The 12,796-nt window shown below is 36.5% G+C and overlaps 1 protein-coding gene across 8 annotated transcripts in view; it reads right to left on the bottom strand.

The window, feature by feature from the left end:
* Positions 1-457: 457 nt before the first annotated feature.
* The window catches only part of PMS1 (PMS1 homolog 1, mismatch repair system component), a 111,901-nt gene continuing 99,562 nt past the window's right edge, over positions 458-12,796 (bottom strand). For 5 of the 8 annotated variants that reach the window (XM_086361800.1, XM_086361804.1, XM_086361827.1 and 2 more), the window contains 4 exons: positions 10,154-10,639; positions 6,508-6,638; positions 1,440-1,600; positions 458-808 (listed from right to left, as the gene is read on the bottom strand). In XM_086361800.1, coding sequence (XP_086217926.1) covers positions 644-808; positions 1,440-1,600; positions 6,508-6,638; positions 10,154-10,639 — 943 coding nt within the window. In that variant the 3' untranslated portion in view covers positions 458-643. The remainder of the gene's footprint in view (positions 809-1,439; positions 1,601-6,507; positions 6,639-10,153; positions 10,640-12,796) is intronic. The other 3 variants (XR_015148809.1, XR_015148818.1, XR_015148823.1) reach the window with 1 other exon arrangement.

The raw sequence follows: 12,796 nt of genomic DNA, 5'->3' as shown, positions 1-12,796 counted from the left end.
TCAATCCTTCCCAGCATCAGGGACTTTTCCAATGAGTCAGCCCTTTGAATCAGATGACCAAAGTAATCATCTGATGAGAACAGCTGACTCACTGGACTGAGTAAATCAACCACCCAAGAACAGTTAAGTATTTTTCAATTTAGAGTTTATAACCAATAGTAATTATGCTATTATTATTAATAGCAGTACTCTTACCTGGAAAATCCCATGGATGGAGGAGCCTGGTAGGCTGCAGTCCATGGGGTCGCTAAGAGTCAGATACGACTGAGCGACTTCACTTTCATGCATTGGAGAAGGAAATGGCAACCCACTCCAGTGTTCTTGCCTGGAGAATCCCAGGGACGGGGGAGCCTGGTGGGCTGCCGTCTATGGGGTTGCACAGAGTCGGACACGACTGAAGTGACTTAGCAGCAACTTAGCAGTTATTATGAAGGTTGGTTCTTGAGAATAAAATGAATTAATAGTCTATATTAGTTTATTAATTTTTTATAATTTTGAAAAAATTTTCAATATACAAACAGGCCAGTGATTCCTTATTTACAAAACAACCATTTAACTCATGATAGTACACAGATAGTTTAAACCTGATTCATTATTTTATGACCATATTGACTTCAATAGTAACAAATTTTCTGAAACATAATTATGTAGCTTCTGGAAGATGGGTTAAATGATGAAAAAATGGGCGACCATGAACACACTGTGTAATTTCATTTCTAAACTGGTGCTTCATTCTGTAGATAATATCTTGCATGTCCTCTTTTGATAAGTACATGGGTAATTGTCTAGACAGACGTACTGCTTCTCCCTGTGGAGAGAAAGCCATACATTTTACTGTGATATACCTGAAGCAGAAAACAGGTTTTTACTGGTAAATAGGAAGACAGAAAATTGATTATATTCTTTAATTATTCACTCACTCAACAAATATTTACTAAACAACAATTATGTGCTAGTCACTGTTGTAGGTTCTACAAATACAGCAGAGAATAAGAAAAGCAACATCCATGCTCTTCTGAAACTGACATTCTAGTGCAGAGAAGCAGAAAGATAAGAAGATAACCTAGACAACCTAGAGGGGTGGAATGGGGTGGGAAATGGGAGGGAGGCTCATGAGGGAGGGAGTATATGTATACCTATGACTCATTCATGTTGATGTATGGCAGAAACCAACACAACATTGTAAAGCAATTATTCTCCAATTAAAAATAAATAAATTCTTTAAAAGACAAAATTTCAGCAAGTAACTGTACAAAATTAAACTGAGTAATGTGATAAAGAGAGTATGGTTAGGGAAAGTTTCCTCCAGGTGACACTGAAGCAGCTTTTCCTCTTGTAAACAGATAACAAACCTTCTAGAATTTCAAAATCATTTACTATTTTATTAAGAGTTAAGTACCTTAAAATCTAGCCAATCTACATTAGCTAATAATACATACCTCTAAATAACTTATCACTTTGCGAGGTCTACATTCGTAAACTTCCTTTGCATTTTTGTTTAATATAGCATTAAGGATTTCTTTTAAATCCATTACTCCATAGAATGGAAGGCAATTGGCCATTCCTTCTATTTCCAAGGAGTTTTCAGAAATGGAAACTCCTAAAAGAAAAAAAAAAAAAAAACAAACACATATAGTTAAATTTTGTTTTAACGGTATTCCAGAAAATATCTAAGAAAAACAAAATCACTGTTAAAATATTTGGTGAACATTCATTAGAATCTAATATTGTCGGAAAAAGTTTTGTTCCCTAGTTGAAGAACAAATAATAACTTCCCACAGGATTGCACATTCACATTAAGTCATAAGTGCTCAAAGAAACCATATGTACTTTATATCATTTAATCTCAGATATTATTGTTCTGTTCCCTACATTTGTTTAGAACATTTCTTACTCTGGAGAGAAAATGGAGTCCCATGATATTTATTAAAATAAAACTGGTTTAAATGTTTTAACAACTGTTGCTATTCAGATTCTATCCTACTGGTTTAATATCTAAAAGCCTGAATTATTCTGAAGATTAGTTCTTACAAGTTATTATAAAAATATAGTAAGTTATTTTTTGCCAGCTTTATTTAGATATGTTTGACATATAACACTGTGTAAATTTAAGGTGCACAAAGTGTTGGTAAATATACAGATAAGCTATAAAATGATTACCACTATAGTAACATTAATATATTAGCAGTTTGAGGAAATGAAATACTAATGTTTAGTTTTTAGAATAATGTTTAAATCCGACATATTATTTGAACTTCCCAAGCATCAAATTTAGCTTTAGAACACATTTTATGATTTTTTAGAAAATAGCAAAGATTTGGGTTTTTTGGCTCTATCTGTGCAACAGTATTCTTAATATTGCAGACCACAAAATGTTACCTATAAGTAAAGAAAAAGAGATAGTCCAATGTTGGATAAGCCATCAAAGGGAAAATTTTAAAAGAGGAGTGATGTAGCTTGAAGAGTTTCAGGTCCTGAGATGAACCCATTCCTAACCTGCCATTTACAGACTAGTTCCTTGACCTGAATGGCAGATACACTGGTGGTATAATAAACAGAGCAGGCATCCTAATGTTCCTCCCAGGAAATAACTGGAGAACAATATAAGAAGATACATAATCAAGTGTTCAGGGATAAAAATAGAGTTCAGTAAAGGGAGACAAAATGAGAGTCTGAGCAACCAACCGAACTTAAATGGGACTTGAAACAGGGATTAGATAGGCAAAGAGGAAGTAGCAGAATATTCCAGTAAACATCTTTTTATACATATATATACAGATAGTAAAATTTATCAGTCAAGAGACTTTTCATTATTGCTAGTTCTATATTATTTGCAGTATGAATAGACTGAAACATTTAATACTGACTACATGAATGCAGGAACATTTTGTGGATATGGGTAAAAATCGCTGTGTGTGCTTAGCCGCTCAGTTGTGTCTGACTTTTTGCAACCCCATGGACTGTAGCACACCAGGCTCTTCTGTCCATGGGGATTCTCCAGGCAAGAATACTGGAGTGGGTTGCCATGCCCTCCTCCAGGGGATCTTCCCAACCTCAGGACTGAACCCAGGTCTCCTGCATTGCCCATGGATTCTTTACCATCTTGAGTCACCAGAGAAGCCTGGGTAAAAAGTATATGGGAACAAATGAGGAAATTGAACAATATGTTAATCTCTGTTTGCAGAATATAGATAAGGGAAACTTAAGAGACATTTAAAATAATGTTCAAGAAGTTTTCATAAATTCTGTGAAATGCTTCCCCATCTTCTGAAAATACTTTAATAAGTGATCTGACAAGCTTGCAGTTCCCCAAATGGGTAATTCTTACTGATACAGAACAAAAGCTATTCTCATTAACAATCATATTTCTTTAAGGTCACATTAAGAATCCTTTTCCTTAAAGCCAAATGTATTATTCCTCTCTTTCAAGTACTATTATCCAAAGATGTTTTCTGGCAACTGGCGAACTGCTGATCAAAAGTTAGTCCAATACAGTAAAACTCACTAAAAGACGAGAAATAGTCTTTTTTAAAAAATGACAAAGAATAATGAAGGAAAAAACAGCTAAAAAAAATGAAGAAAGGAAACATGAATATTTTTACCTTGATCTGTTACAGAGAAGAGAAACATGCTGATGATAATCTGAGTAAATTCCACTCAAAACAAGTCAGCTTGCAGATGACTAGCTTATTCATTTTTATATCTTGGTGCCATGCAAAGTACCCTGCATTTATAGGACTTTTAAAAACACTATCTACAAGTTAAATGCGTCCATGAAACAGAAACTTATTGGGTAACTCAAAAACAAACATGCTCCTGAAACAGACAGGCTAATTATCCTAACTTAAACAAAAATTGTTGTGATAACATCTTTCATGAAAAAAAAAAAAGTACTTGCCACCAATACCACAAAGTTATTTAGGAAAATAGACTAAGAAAAAAATATCTGCTACACACATACATGAACTCCTTGATTCATCAGATCAGATCAGATCAGATGAGTCGCTCAGTCGTGTCCGACTCTTTGCAACCCCATGAATCGCAGTACGCCAGGCCTCCCTGTCCATCACCAACTCCCGGAGTTCACTGAGACTCATGTCCATCGAGTCAGTGATGCCATCCAGCCATCTCATCCTCTGTCGTCCCCTTCTCCTCCTGCCCCCAATGCCTCTCAGCATCAGAGTCCTTTCCAATGAGTCAACTCTTCGCATGAGGTGGCCAAAGTACTGGAGTTTCCACTTCAGCATCATTCCTTCCAAAGAAATCTTCAAATAAATTTTTAAATGCCAGAAGCCCTGAGGAAAAAAGATTTCTAAGAGGACCTAAAAAATGAGTGTAAGTGTTAGTTGCTCAGTCGTGCCCGACTCTTTGTGACCCCATGGACTGCAGCCCACCAGGTCCATCTGTCCATGAGATTTTCCAGGCAAGGATACTGGAGTGGGTTGCCATTTCCTTCTTTAGGGGATCTTCCCAACCCAGGGATTGAACCCCGGTCTCCTGCACTGCAGACAGATTCTTTACCGACTGAGGTACAAGGGAGGAGGTGCTGGAGAATGGGAAGAGAAAATTTAAACACATACCATTGGCACGTACTATGCTAACTGACCTTCATGAAGTAAATATATCAATTTTAATAGGAACTAAACATAAGAGCTAGGTTTTAAAGGCAGATTGCTTGGGTTCATATCCTGGTTGTATCATTAACTCTCTATACTTAAGCAAACTAAATTTCTCCTGCCTTGATTTTTCTAACTGTAAAAAATGTGCATAGTAACTGAACCATAGGCCTTTAGAAAGATCAAATTAATTAATACATGTACTGTCATGCCTATAATTATTATTAGCTGCTATTGATGCAGAAACATTGAGGCCAACTGATTTCCCCTGCAACATGTATTTAAATGGCAGATTTGGGACTTGAACTAACTCTTTACTCCAAATCTAAATATCCAGGATTGAGGTAGGGGGTAGTAAGTTCTGAGTAGGTTTTCTTAAAACTGCTAGTCAATAAAATTAAAGTATGGAACACCAAAGCATTTTCTGTATATATCCTATTTCATGGTTTTGTATATCATTTTTACTTATTTTCTCTTCATGTCTCAGTAAATCATTCCTTTAAAATTTTTCTACATTGTTTTATTTTTCTACACTTTGCCCGTGGCAAGTTTAGGGGCGAGTGGGCCAGGGGACAGTGGAATCACTCATCCTGGAACCTTTGTGCCTCTTGATACCAGACAGAAGGCAAAGTAACAGGACAAGACTGGCCTGCATTTGCAGATGGGTTCCTGGGTCGGGAAGATCCCCTGGAGAAGGAAATGGCAATCCACTCCAGCACTCTTGCCTGAAAAATCCCATGGACGGAGGAGCCTGATAGGCTACAGTCCATAGGGTCGCAAAGAGTGAACACGACTGAGCGACTTCACTTTCACTTCACTTTCTTTCCTTACCACTAGCGCCACCTGGGAAGCAGGGGTAGACAGGGCAGAGGCAGTTAAGTATGGAAACTATGAAAGAACAGAGAAGGGGCCAGCCAGGAAAACTGAAGTCTCCTAGCCAGATGAATTTTCCTTTTTCTCCTCACCTGGTGAATCTCCATAGTAAACAAACAGTATTATAACAGGCTTTATAGCAAAGCCTGGACCATAAAGAAAGCTGAGCGCCAAAGAACTGATGCTTTTGAAATGTGGTGTTGGAGAAGACTCTTGAGAGTCTCTTGGGCTGCAAGGAGATCAAACCAGTCAATTCTAAAGGAAATCAGTCCTGAATATTCACTGGAAGGACTGATGCTGAAGCTGAAGCTCCAGTACTTCGGCCACCTGATGTGAAGAACTGACTCATTGAAAAAGACCCTGATTCTGGGAAAGATTGAAGGCAGGAGGAGAAGGGGACGACAGAGGATGAGATGGTTGGATGGCATCACCGACTCGATGGACAACAGGTTGAGTGAACTCCGGGAGTTGCTGATGGACAGGGAAGCCTGGCGTGCTGCAGTCCATGGGGTTGCAAAGAGTCAGAGACAACTCGGCAACTGAACTGATAGCAAAGCCATGGAAGCAAATCATTCACTCTCCAAACAGTAAGACTGTTGATGTTAGACACCTCCTTGGGAAAACAAGTAAATCATTTTAGAAAAGAAAAAGAGACGTCCAATTTTGTTAGCTGATTCCAATATTCTACATGTTTATTTGTGCTTCATCAGCTAAGGAGTATTTAATAATTTAGTTAGACGCAGCAGGCAGTATGCATGTTGTGACAAAGGATGGCAAAAATTCTAGTTGTTAGTTATGGAAATGCTAAACACAAAGCAATGGACTGCAAGAGATGCCAAACTTGCTTGTTTCAGGCAGAAGTGACCTTTTGGAAATACAGTGTTTTTATACAGCTGACATCATACTTGTGGTGAGACAAAAACATACCATCCTATCTATAAATTATGAAACCCAAAAGTAACTTTTGGAACAAGATTTATTTTTCTGACTCGGGAAATATTAAACCATAGTATCATACCTGGTATCAATTTTATCTTGAAACCATTTGCTGTAAGACGAGGATCGGACAGGTAAATTGATCCGCTGTACCTTTGGTCATCTGCTGTCATTTTATGTAAAATCTCTAAATAATGGGATCCATTAAAAAGACTGAAAAAGAAATTATGGCCCTTTAACTTCTTAAATATTTAAAGTAAAATAAGAGAATTTATGGAAAAAAGTTAATCTGAAGGCCCTTTAAAAAATGTTATTATCAGTAACCAAAATACAACGGTGTAAGGAGCCCTGTGAGAAACGCTACTGCTTTTACATTTGCTTAATACTTCATAGACCTACCACATACAGTGTACAGAAAGGAATAGACAAAAGCCAGTTTCTATCTTCTACAACTTTACAAACTAAATGTGAAATTTAAAAAGTGCTTTCGATATACTACAAATGAAAACTTTATTTATAAATAATGCCATGACACAATACACTGTCAAGTTATTGATGCAGTCCACCTTGCGTAATATTCTGTCATTAGTCAAGGCTTCTTCAATAAGAAGATAAGCATGTAACCTTTTCTCCCAGGAACGTAAAAATTTAATAATTCAGGACTCCGGAGAGATTTCTTCTGTATACTATAGGCATGATATGTTTGCCAAAGGTGGCCTATGACATGGTTCTGAGTGGTAAAAGCATTAAACAAAATTTTGAGGTGGTGAAAGATTATCTAGGGCAGAAATTAACCTTTCGTGTTGGTTTTAGGCCTGCTCAGGGTGCTTCATAACATGTTATTCACAGTAATGTGTCTCTTGACACCCACCATATGGTAGGTGTGTAAGGCACTATTCTACATTCTATCCGGCGCAGGATGATAAGCTGCTACTTGTTCATTAAAATCCTGAACTCCTCGAGAAAGTAAATGGATAATGTCTTTGCTTATCATCTCTGAAAGGTTGAGGAGAGCGGATACCACAGAGAGGAGAACTTTGGTTATATAGCAGAGGTGCTCTGTCTGGTGCAACCCAATATTCAAAAGATCAATCTGAGAGCCAGCAGTGGTGGCAGTGGTGGTGATGATGATACAGTGTAGAAAGCAGTGGTGCAGGATCCAGAGTTACTGTCAAGATTGGAATCGTACATACACCACTTACATACTGACTGTATGAACCTTGGTAAGTTACTTGATGTTTCTGTACTTGTTTCCTTATTAAAATGTGGACACCTCTCACTAGGTTATTGTGAAGGGAGGATCATGAAAGCAAAAACCTTAGTGAAGTTCCTATCATACAGTAAGAGTGCGATAAATATTAGCCACTTTTGTTATTATTATTGAGCTCTTACTTTGTATTTTATAGATCTCTATTCTGTTGAGAGATAAACTATACAACCTGCATTAGAAATCTGATGCAAAAGCAGTCCAACACTTAATTATCCTATTTATGACTCAGTTTTTAAAAACTTATGATGGGGATGGCACATTTCAGAAGAAAGGGGAAAAGAATTTTGAATGAAGCTTTGCTGCTATTCAAATATCATGTATACCTGTGGCGGATTCATTTTGATATTTGACAAAACTAATACAATTATGTAAAGTTTAAAAATAAAAAAAAATAAAAAAACAAATATGAAAGATTATTCTCAGGCTGTATGGACCCAAATAATAATTTTAATGTAATTTTTAATCTATGTCATATATTTTAATAATTTTAATGTATTATAATAGAGTATCATAAAGAAAAATATTTTTAAAAACCTGTAATTCATACAAGCACAAAAAGATTTTTGATATAAATGAAAATTTACAAACATCATTTAGAATAACAATCGAGTATAAAATTTGAAATACACTCTAGCTCTTTTAAAGGGAAGAGAGAGAAAAGTACTGTCAAATTTTGTAACTGTTTAAACCTAAGGGTGTATTAATTCTTTTAAATTCTTCCTTTCACAATTTCCTAAGCCAGTTTAAAGAGAATACTGTGAAGGTAATTGGATTTTAGTTACTGTTATTACTACTGCAGTATTCTCTTTAAACTGGCTCAGGAAATTGTCAAAGGAAGAATTTTAAAAAATTAATACACCCTTAGGTTTAATTAAAAGTTAAAAAATTTGACAGTACTTTTCTCTCCTGTTAAAAACTGCTGGAGTGTATTTGAAATTTTATACTCAAAGACAGCTTTATCAGATGTTTTTCTGTTTCTAGCCCTGTTTTTCTTTCTGGAGGAAGTGTCTGTAACACAAGGGTTTGAATACATTTTTAAAATGAGTTTTGATTTATTTCTGTATGTTCTGATACAGATTTTTGTCCTACAAAACAAACTCACATCTTTTAAATTTTAGGTTACCTCCTTTATCATAACTTCTACCTATGCAAGGCTAAAAAAATAAATATTAAGTATAAAAATGTGAAATGTTAGTATTTTAGTTAATAGATATTTAAGAGAAAACAATTTGCTCATGTAGGATATGAACAGCAAATACTCCATTTTATAATCTATATTAGTGCAGGCAATAATCATCTGTGGATAAAACCATTATGGGAAAGTTAACCGAGAACTTTAAGGTGGAATGTCAGTTTGTCAGTAGCTCATTTCAGTTCAGTCGCTCAGTCGTTTCTGACTCTGCAACCCCACGGACTGCAGCACACCAGGCTTCCCTGAACCTAGTGATGAGTGCCTTTTGATGTGATGAAATATGAAGCACACAGCATCACCTATTAAGCAGTCTTACCAGAAAGTATAATCTAAATCTATTCAATCCTCCTGAACTAATATCCATTTAAAAATGGGAGAGGGAAAAACAAGTTAAACATCACCACAAGGAAACAAGACAGACAAATAGAGACAATGGGATATTCTAACAAATAAGTGACTAAGTATCCACAATAAGTTAATGGTATGATATTAGAAAACATTTAAAATACATAACAAAATGTAGTGGCTGGACCTGGGTTAGATGTAAATTAAACTTGATAATCCAAAATATACAAAAATACATTCTGACACAATGAGAGACAATCCCAATGAATTAGTATTGTGTAGAGAGAACACAATTCTTGCCTGGAGAATCCCAGGGATGGGGGAGCCTGGTGGGCTGCCCTCTACGGGGTCGCACAGAGTCAGACACGACTGAAGCGACTTAGCAGGAGCAGCAGCAGCAGGGTATGAAAAAAGGCATTGTAGCTACGTAAGAAAATGGCCACTTTAGTGATACACTGAAAACTCTTTTAGGTGGGAATCATTCTAAATCCTTTACCAAAAGGAAAAACATACACGTGCATATATAAATATCAAGGAGAGAGAGAGGAAATGTGGGAAAACCTTGATAACTACTGATAAAGGCAAGCATTGTATAATTCTATGTTGGTATATGTTTGAAATGTTAAAACAAAGACTACACAGGAAGCGTCATGGCAATCCAATGTCAGAATTACCCTGGGGAAGTTACTAATGTACAGGTGGTGGGGGACTGAGCTTACTATTTATTAAGTGCAGAAGTAAACTATCTAGAATATTCTAAAATTATTTAAAAGCAATTAATTCTACTAAATATTAGAAATCAAATTATACAATTTCTTTAAATAAATACCACTTTTCCATACTAGGAAATTCAACTTTTCACCTTCAATTTCAATTAGTAAATGTTGTTAAGGGTAAAAAAAAAATATTACTTCACCATACCTCTCTGTTAATATAATTGGTTTTTCCAGTGGCTCTGCAGGAAGTTTGTGATTCTCAAGAAGTCTTTTAAATAGCAGAGCTTCTTCCACTCTATATGAATTTAACAACATTATTTCTGTTTTGGATGTAATCAGCCATGCGTCAGGAAACTTGAGATTGTGGATCAAGCAAAATTCGTCCTTTTCTTCTAAGTCAAATTTCTTCTGTGTATCAAAATTCTTTTTTAAGTTTTCCATAGAGAAGGGGATCTGAACTATTTTAATGTTTTGGTTCTTTTTTTTTTCGATTTGGGCCTGAAAGAGCTCATCAAGTTTTGGCTGATTAGATGGTGAGGTTTTCAACTTGTGCTTCTGTGCCAAATTCCACACACTGGTGGGTTTCATCCTTTTTTTCCCATCTTTTAATGATACTTGTGACTCCTGTTCGATGGCTCTCTTTATTTGCTTATTGTATCTTTCCAAGTCTTTAGCAGCTTTCTCTTCATATCTATGAATAAATATAAAGATGATCTAATAAAGTCATGAGAAATATATTAACCATCTTAAGTAAATGTTATAAAAAATAAAGAGGTGGCATTCCAGGCACAGTAATGCAAAGGGGCTCATATTGCACTAACCCACCCATATATAACCATGATAAGCTGAGAACAAAATAACGAAATCGACTAATACAGGCACTGAAGAGTACTGAAAAGCAAGAGGATTTGGAATGGATTCAACCCTTGAAGAGATCCACATTTATACCACTTTTAACCAGATGCAGTCCCCAGCATTATGGGAGAATAGCAAGACCTCAGTCAGAAAGCTGAACTCACAATAGACTGAGTCATCAGAGCATAGAACCCCCTGCTTCGAAAACAACTGGAAATTGAGGAAGAAAATCTCAGAAAATCCTACGTGTGAGAATCTAGAGGAAAGTAAACACTAGACTCTAAATGAACTAAACAGAGATTTCAATAGCTGCCTGCTGCAAAAGAAAGAAGAGTTTGGAGCTTAAGTTTCACATAATTAGATGACTCGGAGAACAGTTTGTGCTTTCAATTAAAATTGGAGAAGGGCTACTTCTTAGGGAAAAAACACACAACTATATTATAGAACTCAGGAAGTTGCCCTAAGACTAATAGCAAAATTTAAAGTCTTTGCCTAAAGGAAGTATAAAACAAAGCCTCCGCAAGCTCCAGGGGACCTGTCAGTAACTTAACTGTGTGGTAGAACAAAACCCAATACTTTTCAGAAGATAATAGAACCCAGGGTTTCGGCAACATAGCATCAAAAATGTCCATTACACAAGCAAAAGATAACACTCAAGCAATAAAACAGGACAATGTGAGTTATGGGAAAGAGAAAAAATGACCAGTAGAAACCATTTTCAAGATGACATAGATGTTTGAATTTCAAACAAATTTTTAATAGGTTTTTGACAGACGAGTCACGGTAGAGAGTTATGACAAAACATGGCTCACTGGAGAAGAGAATGGCAAACCACTTCAGTATTCTTGCCTCGAGAACCCCACGAACAGTATGAAAATGTAATAAGATGTAACACCAGATGATGAGCCCTCCAGGTTGGTAGGTGTCTAATATGCTACTTCAGAAGAGGGAAGAAATAGTTCCAGAAAGAATAAAGAGGCTGGACCAAAGCAGAAACGATGCTGCACTGTAGATTTGTCTGTTGGTGAAAGTAAACTCTGATGCTGTAAAGGTTGAATAGGTATTTGGAATGTTAGGTCAATGAATCAGGGTAAATTGCACGTGGTCAACTAGGGCTTCCCTGGTAGCTCAGCTGGTAAAGAATCTGTCTGCAATGTGGGAGACCTGGGTTCGATCCCTGGGTTGGGAAGATCCCCTGAATTAAGGGAAAGGCTAGCCACTCCAGTATTCTGGCCTGGAGAATTTCACTGACCATATAGTCCACGGGATCATAAAGAGTCACACATTACTGAGAGACTTTCACAAGCAGGAGATAGCAAGAGTAAACATCGACATTTTAGGAATCAAGACTGCCAGAAGAAATATCAACAACCTCAGATATGCAGATGACACCACCCATACGGCAAAATGTGAAGAGGAACTATCAAGCCTCTTGATGAGGATGACAGAGGAGAGTGAAAAAGCTTAAAAAGTCAATGTTCAAAAAAAACGAAGATCATGGCATCCTGTCCCATCACTTCATGGCAAACATATGGCAAAAAAGTGGAAACAGTGGCCGATTTTATTCTCTTGGGCTCCAAAATCACTGCAGACAGTGACTGCAGCTATGAAATCCAAAGACGCATGTCCCTTGGAAGAAAAGCTATGACAAACCTACTCAGTGTATTAAAAAGAAGTGACATCACATTGCTGACAAAGGTCTACATAGTCAAAGCCATGGCTAGACTCAGGTAGATTATGATAAATTAAGGATGTATAATATACTCCCCAAAGCAAAAAATCTGGCAAAGCCAATAAAGAAATTTAAAATTAAATATGAAATTATATTCACGTAACCCTAAAGAGTCTGTGTCTCTCCCAAAACAAGGAGGAACAGAGAAACAAAACTGAGAAGGAACAGGAAAACTGGTAGACCAAAACAAAACTGTATCAATTACTACATTACACAGACTATTGTATTTGAATGTCATAGACCATCAGACAGAATTTGAAA

Source organism: Bos grunniens, chromosome 2 (assembly GCF_055505025.1).
Source record: "Bos grunniens cultivar Pamir isolate PY7600 chromosome 2, Bosgru_T2T1.0, whole genome shotgun sequence".
Taxonomy (NCBI): domain Eukaryota; kingdom Metazoa; phylum Chordata; class Mammalia; order Artiodactyla; family Bovidae; genus Bos; species Bos grunniens.
The sequence above is the reverse complement of the archived record's forward strand: the minus strand, read 5'-3'. Positions and strand labels throughout refer to the sequence as shown.